This window comes from Amblyomma mixtum, chromosome 8 (assembly GCF_055824585.1).
Source record: "Amblyomma mixtum isolate Tamu chromosome 8, ASM5582458v1, whole genome shotgun sequence".
NCBI lineage: Eukaryota > Metazoa > Arthropoda > Arachnida > Ixodida > Ixodidae > Amblyomma > Amblyomma mixtum.
Genome location: NC_143019.1, coordinates 52,133,414 through 52,151,895, shown reverse-complemented (window position 1 = coordinate 52,151,895; position 18,482 = coordinate 52,133,414). Strand labels below are relative to the sequence as shown.

General features: G+C 42.4%; 2 protein-coding genes across 3 annotated transcripts in view; both read left to right on the top strand.

The window, feature by feature from the left end:
• The window catches only part of Ero1L (endoplasmic reticulum oxidoreductin-1-like protein), a 19,994-nt gene extending 8,255 nt beyond the window's left edge, over positions 1–11,739 (top strand). The window contains 12 exon segments of the mRNA XM_089557511.1: positions 1,264–1,392; positions 1,909–1,924; positions 2,128–2,162; positions 2,164–2,203; positions 3,226–3,293; positions 3,295–3,347; positions 3,715–3,761; positions 5,309–5,636; positions 8,596–8,662; positions 10,709–10,795; positions 10,899–11,020; positions 11,228–11,739. Of these exon segments, the coding sequence (XP_089413637.1) occupies positions 1,264–1,392; positions 1,909–1,924; positions 2,128–2,162; positions 2,164–2,203; positions 3,226–3,293; positions 3,295–3,347; positions 3,715–3,761; positions 5,309–5,636; positions 8,596–8,662; positions 10,709–10,795; positions 10,899–11,020; positions 11,228–11,279 (1,044 nt within the window). The 3' untranslated portion in view covers positions 11,280–11,739.
• A 691-nt stretch (positions 11,740–12,430) lies between these two features.
• The window catches only part of Vps13B (vacuolar protein sorting 13B), an 83,908-nt gene continuing 77,856 nt past the window's right edge, over positions 12,431–18,482 (top strand). For both annotated transcript variants that reach the window (XM_089557953.1, XM_089557952.1), the window contains exons 1-4: positions 12,431–12,625; positions 12,827–12,937; positions 15,866–16,134; positions 18,156–18,450. In XM_089557953.1, the coding sequence (XP_089414079.1) occupies positions 12,851–12,937; positions 15,866–16,134; positions 18,156–18,450 (651 nt within the window). In that variant the 5' untranslated portion in view covers positions 12,431–12,625; positions 12,827–12,850. The remainder of the gene's footprint in view (positions 12,626–12,826; positions 12,938–15,865; positions 16,135–18,155; positions 18,451–18,482) is intronic.

The window sequence follows — 18,482 nt, the reverse complement described above, 5'->3', positions numbered from 1 at the left end:
CATTGAAGCCGCACACATGCTTAAAAGAATACAAACACCAGATTTTCGGCTTGCGTGGTTTCTCTCTGTGCTACACATTAGTATACATGGGTCACCCCATGGGGCCGCTAAATAATTTATAATTGATTTTCTTCTCTCATGCTCTTTTGGTTTCTGGTTAGGCCATATGAGGTTCGAAAAAACTGCGATGTAATCTCTAGTGTGTATTGTTAATCACTGCAACGGTTAGTCCAGCCTGCTTCAAGAGCTGGAGTGACAAAAAATGACTTATCACCAGTTATATTAGTTTTTTTCATGCCTTGCTTGACTTACTGGTCTTAGACCTATTTTCCTTATTTTTGGTCCAATCCTAACGAAAATGCAAGCCCATAAACCAAACCAACCAGCACCTTGCTTAGTCTTTTATGCTGATTTCAAATTGCATTTGCTTTTTCTATAATTAGTTAGCCTCTAAGATAATCAATTTTAATTAGTCATGAAAGAAATTGGCTCAATAAAATTCATTTTGAAATCATGGCTACGTGGTCTAATGAGTAACAGAGTGCAATGTTCAAAGGAGTTTTTTTTCATTTAGCCCTTTTTAGTAATTTTACAGCGAAATATCATCATTCAAGGTGTGCCGTGCATGTTGTCTGCATCTCTCTATCTGTCCTAAATGCAGATGTCGACGTGACGAACACAGCGCAAGGGCCAAAAATTTGCTTGCCGTTTTTATTGTCTGTTCTGTGCAAAATCAGCCCACACGATGATACAAATTCAGTAGTTTGGTCAAAATACTGGTTCCGGAAGGGGAAAATTGGTACATTTTTTGGAGGTTAATATCGGTAAATTTCAAAAATGCAATTTTCAGAAGACCCATTTCTGGGCCATTTTTTGTTGCTTGCAAAAAGACCATTTTTTGCTTGCAAGGACTGCCAGAATTTGACGAAATTTGAGACTTAGTAGCTGGGAAATTTGTTATCTGGGGAATGTATTAACCGGAAGAAATAAAGCGTCTCTCTATGGCACATTTTTTATTGCCCGCTGTTTTGAGCATATAAACTGGGAACACGTGAACGAGGTTCTGCTGTTCTCTCACTGTGATGCACTGTGTGAGCGTCTGCTATAACGGACTCGCTCTGTGAATTGTGCAGGCTTGTACTGTAAGTGTTTCACAGTACAGTGGCTTTCTCTGAAATGTTTTGTCAGGTTGTGATCGAGATTTCATGTTTTGTCCTTTCTGAGATATGTCTTGCACTTTATCTATTGTAACACTCCTTCCAGTATTCCAAGGAGGCCAATGACCAGGACTCCTGTGATGAGAACCACGATGGTTTGGGTTCTATTGACAGCACTATAAGGTATGTATGCTTCAAAGAACTGCCTGTCACTTCTTTAGTTGTAGTGTCAAGAGTCAGAAACGTGCAATTTATTTATTTATTTATTTATTAGTTACCTGCATCACCCCGCAGGGCATTACAGCAGGGGGTACAGACTTCATTATAGGTATAAAACAATTATTGCAGTGCATGGAAAAATGCTTCATTAGATGTAATACATACAATGCTCGATGGCAAACTGTTCCAGTCCGAACATTTCTAACAGAAAAAAGAATAACGCAAGACGTCACCCTTGCAAGAAAATTCCGTGACCGTCAAGCAGTGGTCAAGTCGCTTTGATATATAATGAGGTGCCTGGATATATTGTTCGCGGTTTATGCCAGTTTTTGAATAATAAATCTCATGGAAAAATTTCAATCTGATGTACCTTCTACGGTCCTTCAACCTCTTGCCAGTTAAGTTTTCGTTTGCTTTCTGTCATACTAATAATATCATATATTTCGTCGATATATTATACTTAGTATAACATATAATATAATATAGAATATAATATATTGTATATAATAGTTGTATTTTCTTATTGGCACAGCTGGTTGTGGCTAGGAGTGAGCACTGTTTTAGTTTATTTATTGAGCACTTTATTCGTTCAGTGTTAGCATTCCTAGTGTTAATCAGTAAGGTCAGAAGAGAAAGCACTTATCAGTAAGAGGTGCTTGTTGGGGCACTCCCAGATACTTCTCGTTATCTCAACATTGCCTAAGTGGGTGACATGTAATATCTGCATTGCTTATCTCTCTTTCGCACACAGTGATGAGAGTCTACAAGGAGTTTGAGAGGTGGCAAAAAGCACGATGATTCTCAGGACAACTTCTGCGAGATAGATGGTAAGAATAAAAGGTTTGCGTACGAATACATTTGATTTTGGAGGTGGAGAAGATTACATAAGATATCTCTTGCAAGAGTACTTTTTGGAGAATAAGATGTGCATAAGTCGTTTAATGGAGAGCCAGCTGTTTGTTACTTTTATTTTAGTTGTCATGCCTTGGCTAAATATTGCTCTTAAAGCTTATCATACTTTGGGGGGGGGGGGGGGGGGGCGGGGGGGGTGCAATTTACTTATGGGCCTTATCGTATTGGAGATAAGTTATGTGACACTTTGTGACCTTTTCATCACTTACTTTGGCTGTGCTCAGTGCAGAATGTTGAGTTGCTTTAATGAATGGCCTTCTGCTTGCCAGCCTTCTTGAGCTTTTTTTTTCTTTCTTTTTAGCTGCTGATAACACTTGGAGATTAAGGCTTCATATTACTGCAGCTTGAACTTGAGTCTTGGAACTGGACTTATCGAGTAGCCAATGTAGAAGACCCCTTATTCATTCTTGAACTGCGTCTTCTCCTCGGCTAACAGTCCTGTAGTTTGTCATTGTTTAGGAACTGAACTACATTCTAAGCAACAGAAAACGTCTGATACTTCATTGTGATGGGGATGTGAATGTGGTCCATAATGTAGGCTGAAATTTGTTACTTTTGCTGTTGTGCATCATCCGGCATCACAAGTTCATGGGCCACGGAAGCTTTGGAAACCTAGCTTCACCCTATGGCCTCAGCATGATGCCTGATAATGATGTGGACACTGCAGTCTTCCTAGACTTTCTTCGTAGCTTGCATATTCGTGAACTTTAGACATTGGATATGCACTTTTTTTTTGTAATGTGGTTCATTTCTGCTTCCATGCAATGTAACCTAATTGATTGGACTTTCTCGGATGAAACTTTCGGAGTGGGTATTCTTCCGCGCTGAGAAAGAAACTAGAAGGCGCTTTTGTCATCAGTTGTTCGGCGCGTTATGTCACTCAACCAAGTATGATGTGGCAACCATGTGACAGGCTTGTGGTCTCTCTATGTTGCAGATGAGTCATCTGCGAGCATGGAGTACGTTGATTTGAGTCTTAACCCTGAACGTTACACTGGTTATGCGCGGGGCTTCGGCGCACAGAATTTGGAGAAGCATTTACGAAGAGAACTGCTTCAAGTAAGATACTGCCAACTATACAACTCTTTAAATGAAAAAAGAAAAAAAGAAGTCTCAAAGCATTTATATAGCATTTTTGCTGTGACAGTGCACAGCATTCCCTTCATATATCTACATATTCTTTTTTTTCTTTTATACACAGTGAAATGATCATACCAGTGTAAGCATTTCCTCTTGCGAGCAAATCTTTGTTTTGGTCGTGTCTGAATTTTGTTCTTCCCATTTCTGTGCACAGCAAAAGTTTGCCGGTAAGATTACGGCCGAGCCGTGATTCATGCAAATGCAGGTATCACAATGCAGGCTGCCAGTAGCGTATGTGAGTGGACCTTAAACTCGTTGTGGTGATGTCGTTCATTTTGTTTTTCAGGCCTAATGTTGGTTACGGTCCGTACACAACCTCTAAGAACCTCAATGGTAAGCTCTTCTCAACAAGCTATCTTTTTTTTTTTCATTTTCTCGTGCCATCCGAGACAGCTAAGCCTTAGTTTACACAAACCCGGCGCAAAGACTTTTGTGATTCAGCAAGCCGTGCATGACTATTGCCACATAAGATTTACATTAGTGCAGGAACCAGTACATGATGGGAAAAACAGCCACAATTTCTACAGTCGTAAAATTTTTTTTTGCATGTGTCTAAGAACCACATACTTTCTGTATTCATTGAAGTTCTAGATCTTATACAGTTATTCACTGGGCTCTTGCGTTTTTCTGCCTTCGGCTTTTGTTGTGCTCTCGAAAATGTAGGTTCACCAAATTTTTTGTTGCTCAATTTTTTTTTTTGTTTCCAGTGGCGCATAAGACATTAGCATACATGAATAATCGCATGAAATTCAACTGTGCCGGATAAGTAATTTGTAATTCAATTTCTTCTCTCATGTTTTTTTGGTTCTAACAGCCGCAGAAGCTGTGATGTACAAAACATCCAGAGTTCATGTGAGGCGTACAAAATTGGATTTAATCGCTGCTTCATCTTTAAATTCACTCCATGCTGGCCTGGCCCAAGATCATCCCCATGTGCCTACGCAGTATCGGATCAGAAAAGTGACCGCAAAATCAAAATTCACACACTATGGGAAGCCGACTATCAGTGTAAAAAGTGTAATATCCAAGCAACACTGCTCACTCAGATTTGTAGCATCACATTACATGATCACCGGTGCAATATTGGCCTACGATAATACAGCCTGTGGAGTGGGAATGTGTGACAACTTGTCAGCTTTCATTCCACAGGAAATTGACCTGGCAACAGTCTGTGAAGTTTAAACTCAGGACACGAGGCATTTTCACCTCAAGAGCTCCCCCAACTGCATAACTACACAGGATGCACACAAGGCTGCCACATCTGAAAACAGGTGTTATCAGCCCTTGACATGTGATGTGATGTTCATAGGGTCTTTTTTTGATGTTTGGCATTTGGCAAGCATTTAAAATTCACAGTTGTTAAGCCCACTTTCTTGCCATGTGTGGCAGCACACAACTCTCTTCACTGAGTTCCACCAGATGGCGCCACTCTCACTTCACTGTCAGTTACGGCAGTTGCATTGGTCTGTAACAACAACCCCATGTACACAACAGAACACTGATTGTGAAGAGCGCTGTGGTATGTGAAAACTTAAGGATTATCCACTGCTAAGTAGTGGTTCCTGGCTGCCCTGCCAATCAGTGCCATGCATTGTGCCCCTGTAATGAGGTATCCAAATTGGTGTTCAGCAAAGTTTCTGATTCACATGATTGTTATTGTCAGGTGCCGTGCAGCCTCTTCTGGCGAACCGCGTCATGTGGAATAGCAGCTCAAAACTCGTTGCTTCCCAGAGTGTTCAACAGAGGGTGACACTTATGCCATCGAATATGGTGGCAGTATGCTGTGATGTGGAGTGAAACTTCTTACAAATGTTTTAGCATCGTTGCACTGATGAGGTGGGCTGCCAGTGTGATTTGAGTGTCACCGACTCCCATTCCAGCCATGTGCCTGGAGAAGCGGGCTTTTTACCGCGCCATTTCGGGTCTCCATGCCAGCATCAACGTGCACCTGTGTGCCAACCACTTGAGCCGTGACCCTCTGGGCCAGCCATCGTGGGGTCCCAATGCTGTTGAGTTTGAGCGCCGCTTCAGCCCCAAGGTGACCAAGGGTGAGGGACCCCAGTGGCTGCGGAACCTCTACTTCGTCTACCTCCTGGAACTGGGCGCCCTGGCGAAGGCAGCCCCTTACCTGCTCCACGAGACATTCTACACGAGCGCCGAGGACGAGACGGTCCCCGCTGCTGTGCGAGCGCTCCTGGATGCTGCAAGGTGCTTGTCGGTTTCTTCCTGCTAGCCTAAAGTGTGTTTAACCCTTTGAGGGTCGAATTATTTTGAAGAAAACTTTCCCAGGTGGTCAAATTACTTTATTGCGGATCTTGAATCTACAAAATGTATATAATTGAGAATAAATAGTAAAAAAAAAAATTAGGAACAGTGCTTTGGTGACAGCATCACTCACAACTGGAAAATGTTCAATAGAATAGAATAGCAACGGTGATAAGCAAGCTAAGAGCAGCACGAATAAAGATAGAAATCAACTTTCGCCGCCTCTGCAAAACAGCGCCCACAAAGAGAAAACACGTTTCGCGCGACTCCGTTGCGATCCCGCGGCGGAATCGAAACCGCGTAGGCGCGTTGCCACAGAGGGCGAGAATACCTCGCGAGCAACGGTGATAAGCAAGCTAAGAGCAGCGCCAATAAAGATAGAAATCAACTTCGGCAGCCCCTGCAAGATAGTGCTGACAAAAAGAAAACTCAAATTTCGCGCGACTCCGTTGCGATCACGCGGCGAAACCAAAACTACAAAAGGGGTGTTGCCGCAGTCTGTGCCGCTGCGCTAAAGCTAGACATAAGTTCTGCTTATCTCCGTAAGAGGGCAGCACAAAATTCAAACACTTCTTGTAAGTCCTAAGAGGTGGCAGCACCCCCCAGTGAGCACGCATTGTTCTTTTGGCGCAAAATTTCAAACGGAAGATCGAAACCGTACCCGTACGGCAAAGAAAACCGCCGGGACAGAAAACCGCCGCCGTACATATACGGCAAAAACCTTCAAAGGGTTAACACAACGGCACCAGCCGTGTTTTGCCAAAGCATGCACCGTAAGACTGTTCACGGAGATTATTTCTTTATTTCAGCATCAGACGAAACACAGAGCCTGATGCAGGGACAGAAGCTAAAGGCTAATGGTGCCTGACGAGGCCTCTGACCCTACACAGATCACAGCGGTACAGACACAATACGCATCTTAGAAACAAAAGAATAAATTGTGCCTGCCAGCTGTAATCACAAAAGATTAAAAAAATTGCAACATTTGACACTTGTACATAAACGTATTGCATATACTGTTGCACACACAAACAACAAGTCACACATAATAGGACGTTACACAAATAACATGAATAAATCAGCACAGATAGCTGCTGTACAAAATCACGCAAAAATACCTAACGCACTTTTTAAATTGTCAGTGAAACTTCATAATATGGTTTGAAACGACACAAAAGCAAGGTAAAAGCAATTGATAAAGTCATTTTGAGTTATACAGAGTTTTGTTTCTTTTATGAGACGACAGGAAAACATGAAAAACAGTGTTCAGTTATGACTATACTTAATTTGACAACAAACAATAGCTCCCTAAGTTGGCATTTAAATGCTTTTAATTTGCATTCAAAGTTTAACATGCCTTCAAATTTGTTTAAGATCATTGAATGACAAATGCAATTGTCCACCATTCACTTGCATGGTGCTTAAAGCACGCCCAGAAAAATTCATCACTCATCCTGCATTTTGAAGTGTGAGGAAGACCGGCTTGTTAATTTCTTCGCTATGTGTGCATGCTTTACGTCATCAGCCAATGTTCCTCTGATCCTTATTTCTGCTTTTGTTGACATTGTTTCTAAATCTGGCCACCCCATCGTCCTCCTTGTGAGACAGTAGCAGTAGCACGTCTTGGAAGGCACCCATCGAGATCCCTTATTTACCATGTCTATTGGACCCACTTTATTCCTCGTCGGGTTGCTCTCTTTTGTAACATTCTACAACCAGTGCATAAGCTGCGATGACTCCTGCTTGGTGCTTGTAGAACTACTCTGCTAAGAGCATGAGGTCTGGGTCAGCAGCTTGGTGGTTTGTACAGTTGTGAGCAGTACGAAAGGTAACAAACTTTTTGCACGAAATTGCAAAGTTTCTGTTTGTTTCTGCACAAAATTTGAGGATGACTTCTGGATAGTAATATACGCTGTGAGGAAAACTAGTTTGAAAAAAGAAAAAAACTGCTTGTCACGCATAAATGTGGAGTAATCAAGAAATTAATGCTAAAAAATTTGTTCCTTTGTATATTTCTCACAACTGTACCTCTGTATCCGCCTGTACCACGAAGACATTGTTTAAATCCTATGGATGGTCAAGGCTTTTTTTAATGTAATAACATTAGAGTGCCATTGAGGCAAAAACTGTCCGGTGGAGGCATCTGTTTAAAGTCTCTACCTGCCAGGTTGTGTTTAGGGGGATTTTTCTCTCGCCACCTGCCAATCCTTCTGTTTCCCCTTTCCCCTCTCCACTTGTAGGGAAGTGGGAAAGGCTCTGCAGAAGTGAAAATGACCAAAATTTAAATGACTTGGTCAACAGCAGACCTACGTGCAAAATAGACAGCCTCCTATAGAGCCTCCCATAGACAACCTTCCCATAGCTTCCATAGAGCTATCCATGCAAAAATGGGGCTTGCGGGAGCTGATCCTTCTCTCATTACTCGGGAAGAGCAAGCTGGGTGTCGCAAGCCCCACCGGTAGCTGTGTTTGAAACAGCGACTTGCCAGTGCAGTGGTGCATCTCTTAACCATTGCACCATTGCGGCGGTATTGGTATGAGGACTCGCCATGATCTAACTAAGTGGCACATTTTGCGTAGTTACGTAGTCTGAATTAGAATAGACTGGGGAGTGAAAGACAGTAGACTCAGAATTGGAATTAGTTGTCTAGTGAAAGAAGAATGCTCTTGCATTTTCTCTGCGACAGTCCAACTGACTACCCCTAAATTTTGTTGCATGCTTGTTTGGAGATGTAAATTTGTGCCGCTTCTTCAAGCCAGCAACATAGAACAGTTTGAAAAATTTGGCTACTCCAAGAAGGTGTGTCACCTTTTCTCCAGGTGTCTGCGCTCTTTGCTCTCTGATATTTGTTACCAAAGTCACCAAATGCATCTTGGCTAAACTCTTTCTTTTTTTCTTGCAGGGACTTTCCGCATCATTTCAATGACAGCGCCATGTTCAATGGGAAGAAAGATGCTCTCAAACTTAAGGTGAGAGCTTAGTGCAGTCAGCACTTGTGGCCTTGTTTAAGAAGAGGGTGGTGGTATCCACTCCTTCTTCAAATGGGCTATTTAGCATTGTTAGTCCTTTAGTGAGGAGATAAGGCATTTATTCAAATTGTGTGAAAGTCGTCAGGGTTTAAGTTTGAGTTGGATAATAGCCACAAAAGTAACTCAGTTTCATTTGCTAGATTTTATCACTTCGGTTTTGGGTATATCGTATTGAAAATTTAACTAGAACATAGCTTACTTGTGATCCCAGGGTCAGATTGTGCAAGTATTCCATTGTGGTGCTTTCCAGGTGTCTGCTGCTGTTTCCCTTAGCTGTAAATATCATGCGCAGCAGATAATGAATAGATTCAATTAATAGACTTCTTCAAAGTTGTTTTTATCCATTCTGTGAATATTTACACTTACATAACCAAGCTTGACATCTTTCTGAAGTCATCAGTTTACTTTTTTACCTCATGCTGTTGTGCGCTAAACTTGTGGGCTGAGATCGGAGATGTGGAATATTTGCATTTGGAGCACTTCTGTCACCTATTTCTTGTCCACTGCATACTTCTAGATGCAGCTCTCCAATAGATCAGTTAATACTCTAGTCTGGACCAGTTGGTTCTCTTATGTAAGTTTGTGAAAAAGGTGAGAACAAACTAAGAACACTTATGATACATAGAGTGTGCATAATCGCAGGATCATACGTATCTGCACGAAAAGTATGAGGGCAAATGAGGGAGATGTGACATGGCAGTGCCCACTGTACACACTATGTGTTCCTCGTTTGTCCCTGTCTTTTTCATGCTAGTATGCTTGACCTCCACCAGACTCATGCCCATAAGTACTGCAAGTGTGCTGCATATATGTATTTGTAAAACATGTTCGGCACACATTTCCCAGTTATTATTACTTTTCAAAAGGTAGGTATTGCAGCCTGTTGATTCTGCATCATGCAACTAGTAGTATAGGGACGTAAGTAAACTGGAGAATAAAAACAAAATCTCACATGCAAAGCAGTGCTAAACGCTGAACATTTATTCAAAAGCATGTGTCAAATACATTAAACCTTCGTTGATACGTTCCTGGTGAATAGGATTTCCCGCTTCGTATGCTCAAAGTCGCGGACAATAAAAATGTCCCATTGAGTTGCACTATGTTTTTCTCGGTTCATACAATCCCGGAAAACACGATTTCCGAGTACTACTACGTTTAAAATTTAGATAATTTGTGGTCTTATGATACGTTTATTGACCAACCGCACCTGCGCGAACATACAAGTGGGCCGAACGAGAGGTCACGCAGCATGTTTTTTGCGGCGGTCTCCCGCCATTGTGGCTTTTCTGCAGTGCCTAGATGCAACGAGGCGAAGCACCGTTATCAAGAACAATAGAATAAAAACGGCGCGCTAGCATTCGCGACGGCCGTTTTTGCGAGGACGCGATGTGAGGAGGAGAAACGCTGAAGTTTCTTCGCGGTGCATAAGGGCAAGGCGAAGTTTTTTCCGGGTCTGGGAAACGCTGCTTGAAAAGCAAAAACACGGCGACAATCAGCCGCCGCGGTGGCTTTCCTACAACACTTGGGTGCAATGGGGAGAAACATCCAAAAATGACCAGGACGAGATATTGGTTACTTTCGTCGTTGCCGACGACGGAGCGTATGCGTTACGAATTTCTTTCCGCGTTAAAGACAGCGCGAACGCGGACTGAACTCAGAGAGCACTGGAATAGAATCTGTTCAGCTCTTGTGCCAAGAAATGCCAATCAACATTTTTATAAAGGGAAATTGTAAATAAATGTTTTTTTTTTTACCTCATTCAACAGAACTACATTTCTCAGAATTATAGGCGGTTTGGATCATACGTTTTCCCCCGCAATTAAAAAAAAAAATTTATCAACGAGGTTTTACTGTACATGCACAGCCATGACCACTGTACAGAGTGCAGTTGACACTATTGTGTAAGGCTTTTACTTGGTTTGTATATGCTGAACAGCAGTAAGCAGCATGTCAGCTCATAAAAGCATGATGCCTTTCCTGTTTCAGGAGGAGTTCAAGGCACACTTCAGGAACATCTCAAGAATTATGGACTGTGTAGGGTGCGACAAATGCAGACTTTGGGGAAAGCTTCAGGTGGGTTCACTCGAATGCTCTGGAACCCAAGGAGCAAAAGTTGGAATAGTGCAATTTATTTTATGATGTGTACTGATGTTTGCTTTTCCCTTGCGTCATGAAGGTCCAGGGTCTTGGAACTGCTATGAAGATCCTCTTCACTGACAAATCGCGTCTACCTCCGGAGAATCCAAGGTTTCATCTGACTCGATCAGAGATTGTCTCTCTCTTCAATGCTTTTGGAAGGTAAAGACCCTTTTTTAATTGGCTTCACGATTCATACTTACCTGCCTTACTTTTGTGGTCAGTGATGTCACTTTCTTTATTGTTTCTTACAGCAGTACTACTTCTTGCTTTTCTTACTGACAGGATAATTGCTAGTGTTGCTGTTATTTGTGCAAATGTTAACTGTTCCTGCTGGTATACTGAGGTCTTTTTTTTTTTCCTGTCTAGGTTGTCAAATAGCATCTACCATCTACAACAGTTCGGCAAAATGTTATCCTGAGAGCGGGCTCACCTGAAGTGATCCAAAGAAAAAGAGCAAGTGTGTGGTGTGTGCGTTTTCGTGCACTTTTCAGCACCGAGAAAAGTTGGACTGGACTGGTGTGAAACCACGAGTGTTTTGGAACTGTTTTATCAGCAGACCATCTGCAGTGATATTGTGTCCAATCGTTGTCATTGTGTGTGCTCACTCGCTTCTCAGAGAGATTCGACGTTTTTACTTGGTGCAGAAAGACTGAATGACAATGCTTGTACACATTGTATTTAACTTTTACCCCCTCTCAATGACGTATGTTTGCGTCATAAATGTACTTACGTTGCCACTCTGTGCGATATTAAATGCCCTTTGTTTTCATGTCATGCGTTTATTTATCATGACACTGAGAATGTCACAATCTCTATAATATAAAAAGGAACTCTCTTTCACCACCGTCAAGAGCATGAAATAAAAGTTGCTCATTGTGTATGCGCCATTGTTTTTTCAACACATGAATACACTACCATCCACAGGAAAGTTCAAGGTGAGCTGTACGGCAACTTGACACAACAAAGTACCCTTCAAATGGCCAGTGCTTTCAGAAGTTATCAAGTGAGCCTGTGCTGTAAGGCGCTGCTCGCACTCAAGGCTTTCGTCTTTAAGGAAGACTGTTTTTCCTCTCTAACTGCTGTATCTGTTCACTCCGCAGTGGCTCAGTGGTTATGGTACTTGGCTGCTGACCCGATTGACACGGTTTCGATCCCGGCCGCGGCGGTTGAATTTCTCTGGACGAGAAATTATTGAGGCCCGTGTACTGTGTGATAGCACGTAAAAGAACCCCAGGTGTTGGAAATTTCTGGAGCCCTCAACTACGGCGTCTCTCATAGCCTTAGTAGCTTTGGGACGTTAAACCCCACAAACTAAACTGTTCACTCAAAAATGACCTCTGAGCTTTTGAATGTGTTGTGTGGCCCACAAAATCTACGCAAGAAGGCCCAAATGATAGTCCAGTTACACTAGGTGGCTGACTACAGGGCATTATAATCATGTGCAGCGGTATGTGCGCTCAACCAACGCGCATAGAACATGAGCAGTGCTTATCACAGTACGAATAATCTGTCTCTCGGCGGAAAAAAAGAGTAACAGCAGCAACCATGATTCAATATGGCGGCGCCCATGACAAACTTGATCCACAAGCGTCAATCAGCTGCGCTGGCACACAGGGGCAATTGGTAGCTGCCCTTCGTGAAAGCAGCGGGCCAGCGTCGCGCGATCACCTGTTTGCGTCGACCTTCAGCGCAACCGTCGCTAGCCTGTGGTCTGCGGAACCATGGACCGTTATAGAAAAAGACCGTAGCGAAACGTCATCGCAGGTGAGCGTCTGTGCGCGCGTCTACGTGTAAATAACCACTATCATCAGCCGCGGCGACTCGCTCCCTTGTTTGGGTTTGTCGCGAGCTGGAAACGTATCTGATGTCCGGAGCGCGATGTCTGAAGTTGACCGCAAGGGCCTGACGGGGGTGGTCGTAGTTCGATTGTTTTGTTCGGCCTGATGTGCGATTGCTTTCTTGCAGAGCAAGGAACGCCTGTGAGGAGTCATGTTCAAAATAGAGTCGTACGTGACTCCTCTTATCCTCAGCTATGTGAGCAAGTACGTCAAGAATATTCGGCCCGAAGATTCCCAGGTGTGTAATTTCGCTATCTCTTGCTGTTTCGCTCTCTGATGGGAAGTAAAAGTAGAAAATAAAGTTGCGGAGTAACTAATTATGTGTTTCATTAGGTGCCGCCGTAGTACATAAACAATGCAGAGTGGTTGGTGCGTAAATTGTTGTTGAACTTATTATGTGCTGTCATGTTAAGTCCTCGCATAAGGAAAAACAAAAGAAATAGAGCATTCCTGTGGTGTGGGCTGGGATATCTATGTTTATAAGCTAAACATATTCCGTGATAAATTTGTTGCGCTGAACGTGATTATTTCTCGTGCCGATTACACACTCATAGTTTATAATCTTGATCATGCTGAGTCGTATAAAAAAAGCCACTGTTTATTAAATAAGTATAGCGCATCTTTTCCGTGAAACAGGTACGAACAGTAACAATTGGCTTGCATCTCTGCGATAGCTTAAAGAGCTGGTATTATAAGGGAATGCATATGAGCTGATCATGAATTAATCTAACTATTTTGCTGTAATCTGATTTATTATACTTGCCTTCTAGTAGCATCATGGGCCTCTTTACCAAAATTTTTGTGGCGTGGTTCCTGGCAGGTGCACATAATTTCTTGCCATTAAACATATTAAGCTTCAGCAGTATAGTAAGCTGGAAACCAAACTACAAACTAGAATAACTTGCCAGCTTTGATAAGATATCAAATATGCATCAGTAGCACAACGAAAAATTTTTGCCAGTTGCAATTAGATATCGAAGATGCATAGACCCCTGTTCATTTTGCAACTGCAACAGTTAAGTCTACCTAACTATTATTTGCATCTGGAAAACAAATACAATGCTTAAAGCCTCTGTTCTCAAGTTTCATTTTGCTTTGTGCTCGGCATCCAGAGATTGGTTTGCTTTGGTTTATTGGGGTTTAACGTCCCAAAGCGACTCAGGCTATGAGGGACGCCGTAGTGAAGGGCTCCGGAGATGTTTGGATCCAGAGATGTTGGGATCCAGCATCCGGAGATGTTGGGATGCTTCGCCTTATATCCAAAATAAATATCTATTCAGGTGGAGTAGACTATTAAAACATAAGCTGCCTTCACAACCATATTTTGAACGCTATTCTTTCATTACCTTTCTTTTATTTGATAATTATTTCCACAAACATTTTTTGGAATTTACTATTGCGTGCAGCTTTTATCTCTTTATGATTAAGTTTTAAAATAATAGGTTGTAAAAGACAGGCCAGCAAAGTGGCAGTACCCAACGCAATCTCTATTTTGGTGACTGAGAAAACAGCCAGAAAATCACCCCAGTTCAGAGACAACTACAGCAGTATCATTAATGATCACGTTTGCTCTAAGAGGGGACCCTGGTCTTGAAAAAAATTTTTTTTTAATCTAGATATAGTAATGAAATTTTCAGGCCACATGTATTTTTGTGTGCTGATTTTAGATATGTCATTTAATTTCGTGTAAAACAATTCCTTGAGCACTTGTGCAATTTTTATGCAAGTATTCTTGGAAAACTTTTGCAGAAAATGTGCTGCAGGAAACTAGCTGAAATGCATGCCATTGGGTTCTCTTGACACCAAGGAATGCAATAAGGGTAAAATTATCATCCTGGCTATCCTAGAACGTGAGTTATGAGTTTTGAAGTTGTCACTTCAGAAACAGGAATACACACTTTTCTTCTCATTTCTGAAGCGACAAATTCAAAACTCTATAACTCAGGTTCTACGATAGCCAGGATGATAATTTTACCTTTATTGCATTCCTTGGTGTCAAGAGGACCCAATGGCATGCATTTCAGCAAGTTTCCTGCAGCAAATTTTCCGCAAAATTTTTCCCAAAATACTTGCATAAAAATTACACAAGTGCTCAAGGAATTGTTTTACACGAAATTAAAGGACATATCTAGAATCAGCGCACAAAAATACATGTGGCCTGAAAATTTCATAACTGTGACTTCATTAATAAAAATTTTTTTTTAAAACCAGGGTCCCCCCTTAAATCTACCAATTAATTGAATAGTAAACTTCAGAATGTTTGCACAACTATTCTTGACCATCTTGCACCTAGCTGGTGCAAGCAGTGATGTCAGCATATGCTTACATATGTAAGCTCCATTTAGAGAGCTTTCCGCAATAGCTATCAGTGCTGTATCAGTCTGTATTGTTCTGTCTGATACAGGAATTTCTCTGTATGTCTAAGGCAGAGTTTTGTGAACTAGCAACATAGCTTGCCTTATGATGTAAGGCAAATCTAGAATACCTGTGTGGTGCAACTATGTTACTTTTCCCTATGCACTGCGTGTTTCATGGCTTTATCTGTGACTAGGCAAAACTGAGAATGTGGCGTTCAGCGTTGCTTCGTTGCACTCTTTCTTATGGCCAACTGCTGAAATGCCCTCTGCATTTATATTGTATTTATTGTTTGTAATGTAAACAACACTGTGCATCTTGGCTGCTTTAATTTTGTTTATTTGTGCATAATTTACATTCAGAGCTGTTTGTGCAAACTTGTTTGCAAAAAATCTGCAACATATATGCAAATGCAACTTTTACAATGAATGTAATGATGTTTCACATATTGCCTGCAATTCATGCACTGAAATAAATGATACATGACACGACGTACAGGTGGTTCATGAAAATGTCTTCCACAGTGTCTTGGTAGCTATTGTGTTTGGCTGCTGAGCCTAATAATGTGGGATCAAATCCTGACTGCAGTGAGTGCATTTTGGAGAAGGTTCGATGACGGCGAGATGTAAAAACATTCATGTGCTGTACGATGTTAGTGCATATTAAGAAAGCCCAAGGGGTCTTAATTAATCTGGAGCCCTCCGCTATGGCATCCTCACAGCCCACATACTGCTTCCATACCATATTATACCATACCATGATTGTATAACATGTATGACCATTATCGTCCTGTTTGTGTTCCACCCCCTAGCTTTCACTGTGGGGTGGTGATGCTGTCTTCAGCAACTTAGACCTGCGACTTGAAGCGTTAGAGCAAGAGCTGCGGCTTCCTTTCCGCCTTGTCAATGGCCACATCCATGAGCTGCGCATTCACGTGCCATGGACCAAACTCACGTCCGAGCCCGTTGTCATCACCATCAACACCATCGAGTGTGTCCTGCGATTGGGCGAGTCCTCGAGCAGCTCCTCTTCATCCTCCATGTCGTCCACACCTTCAACGGCTCGGTTCCGGCGAACTAAGTATGTGAACATTTTTATTCCGTCATCACAAATAAAGGTGATCGTTAGCAGAGAGCATCGAGACCTGACTCATTATTGTGACTTGCATTTTGCATTAGGACGGTGTGGCAGTGAAAGTGTCTGCTACAATAGGCATACACTCCGTTTTATACATCAGGAGCAATGCTCTTAAAGCTGACGTTTTTGTTTGCACTGCTTACATCCACGATCAAAATGTAGTGCGTTCGTTGAAGTGACCGAAAAATATTGCCTGCTGGCTTCCTGGTTCATTTGTCTTGAGCTTGATTAACTGCTTACGACACGCTATAGATTCTTTGTGCGTTAGACCACTCAACCGCAAAACAAGCGCGGAGTAACACACCTTCCGTTATTTTTTCATGTGGACTACTTCTGTACCTTTCACCACATTGCACCTGATGTGTGCAATGAAGTATAGTTGTGGCCAGCGTCGTGGGAGGGTATCAGTGGGGAGCTAGTAATAAAGTCCATGGAAAAAGCTAGTGAAACTTGCTGTTTGCAAGAATGAACATGAGTGGGTGCCAGGGCGGCATAATATTTTTAAAATGCAGTACTGGGCAAATTTTGTGAGGATTGTTATTCTGAACTAGTGCAAAATGTGAATTTACGTGTGGTTTGTAGCATGCACCTTGTAGTGCAGAGTAAGAAATAAGTGCTAGGTTTCATTTCTACGGTGTCTAAATTTTGAGCAGTAATTTTGCAAAACACCAAAGAGCACGCTTCTTTGATAACTACACAATTGTAGTCAACTACAGACACTGGGCGAGCCTGTATTTCGGGACACTGGAATGCATCAGCTGTGAGAGGTATGGCGTCCTTTTAACCACGCAGAGGAGTGGAAAGGGGGCAGGAGGTTTGTGGGTTATTGATATTGACACGAAAACTGTGCAGGTGCCATACGAAACGGAGAAAGAAAAACGGGCCAGCAACTGTTGTCTGAAAAGTGCAGTACATCATGCCTGCTTGAAACAGAAGGAGCTCAAGAGATTTGAAGTTACACGAGATACAGTGTAACAGAGATACAGTGTAACAGAGATACAGTGTAACAGAGATACAGTGTAACAGAGGTACAGTGTAACAGAGATGCAGTGTAACAGAGATTCAGTGTAACAGAGATTCAGTGTAACAGAGGTACAGTGTAACAGAGGTGCAGTGTAACAGAGGTGCAGTGTAACAGAGGTACAGTGTAACAGAGATGCAGTGTAACAGAGATACAGTGTAACAGAGATGCAGTGTAACAGAGGTACAGTGTAACAGAGGTACAGTGTAACAGAGTTACAGTGTAACAGAGGTACAGTGTAACAGAGTTACAGTGTAAAGGAGTTACAGTGTAACAGAGGTACAGTGTAACAGAGATACAGTGTAACAGAGGTGCAGTGTAACAGAGGTACAGTGTAACAAGAGATACAGTGTAACAGAGGTACAGTGTAAAGGAGTTACAGTGTAACAGAGGTACAGTGTAACAGAGATACAGTGTAACAAGAGATACAGTGTAACAGAGGTACAGTGTAACAGAGGTACAGTGTAACAAGAGATACAGTGTAACAGAGATTCAGTGTAACAGAGGTACAGTGTAACAGAGGTGCAGTGTAACAGAGGTGCAGTGTAACAGAGTTACAGTGTAACAGAGATACAGTGTAACAGAGATACAGTGTAACAGAGATGCAGTGTAACAGAGGTACAGTGTAACAAGAGATACAGTGTAACAGAGGTACAGTGTAACAGAGATACAGTGTAACAGAGATGCAGTGTAACAGAGGTACAGTGTAACAAGAGATACAGTGTAACAGAGGTACAGTGTAACAGAGATACAGTGTAACAGAGGTACAGTGTAACAGAGGTACAGTGTAACAGAGATGCAGTGTAACAGATACAGAAAAAAATTGGCAAAGGGTGCTGTCTTTGTCACATGCTGTCTGACAAACATGGGGAATTGGTGGACTTGTGAACAGCTAATTTGAAAAAAAAACAGTGGAATAAACTGAAAGCCTACTGTTGTGCAGCTCTGCCCGTGCCATCAGCCCTGAGGGTGGCAGCTCCTCTCAGGCCATTGCTCAGCCGCCTGGTGGCTACCTCGGAGGCCTGTTGCAGCGCGTGCTGCACAACATAACCATTGTGCTCAACAATGTCATCCTCAAGTATGCGGAAGAAGATCTCGTCCTCTCACTCAACGTCAAAGCCGTTGAGGTGGCGTCTGCCGACGCCTCTTGGCAGCCGGCATTTGCTCAGTTGGCTGCCGAAGACCCCGTGCTACGCAAACTCGTCTCGATGGAAGATGTCACCATTTGCTTGGACAAGGTGTGTTTCATGTGCTTTGCTAAGTGTTGTTT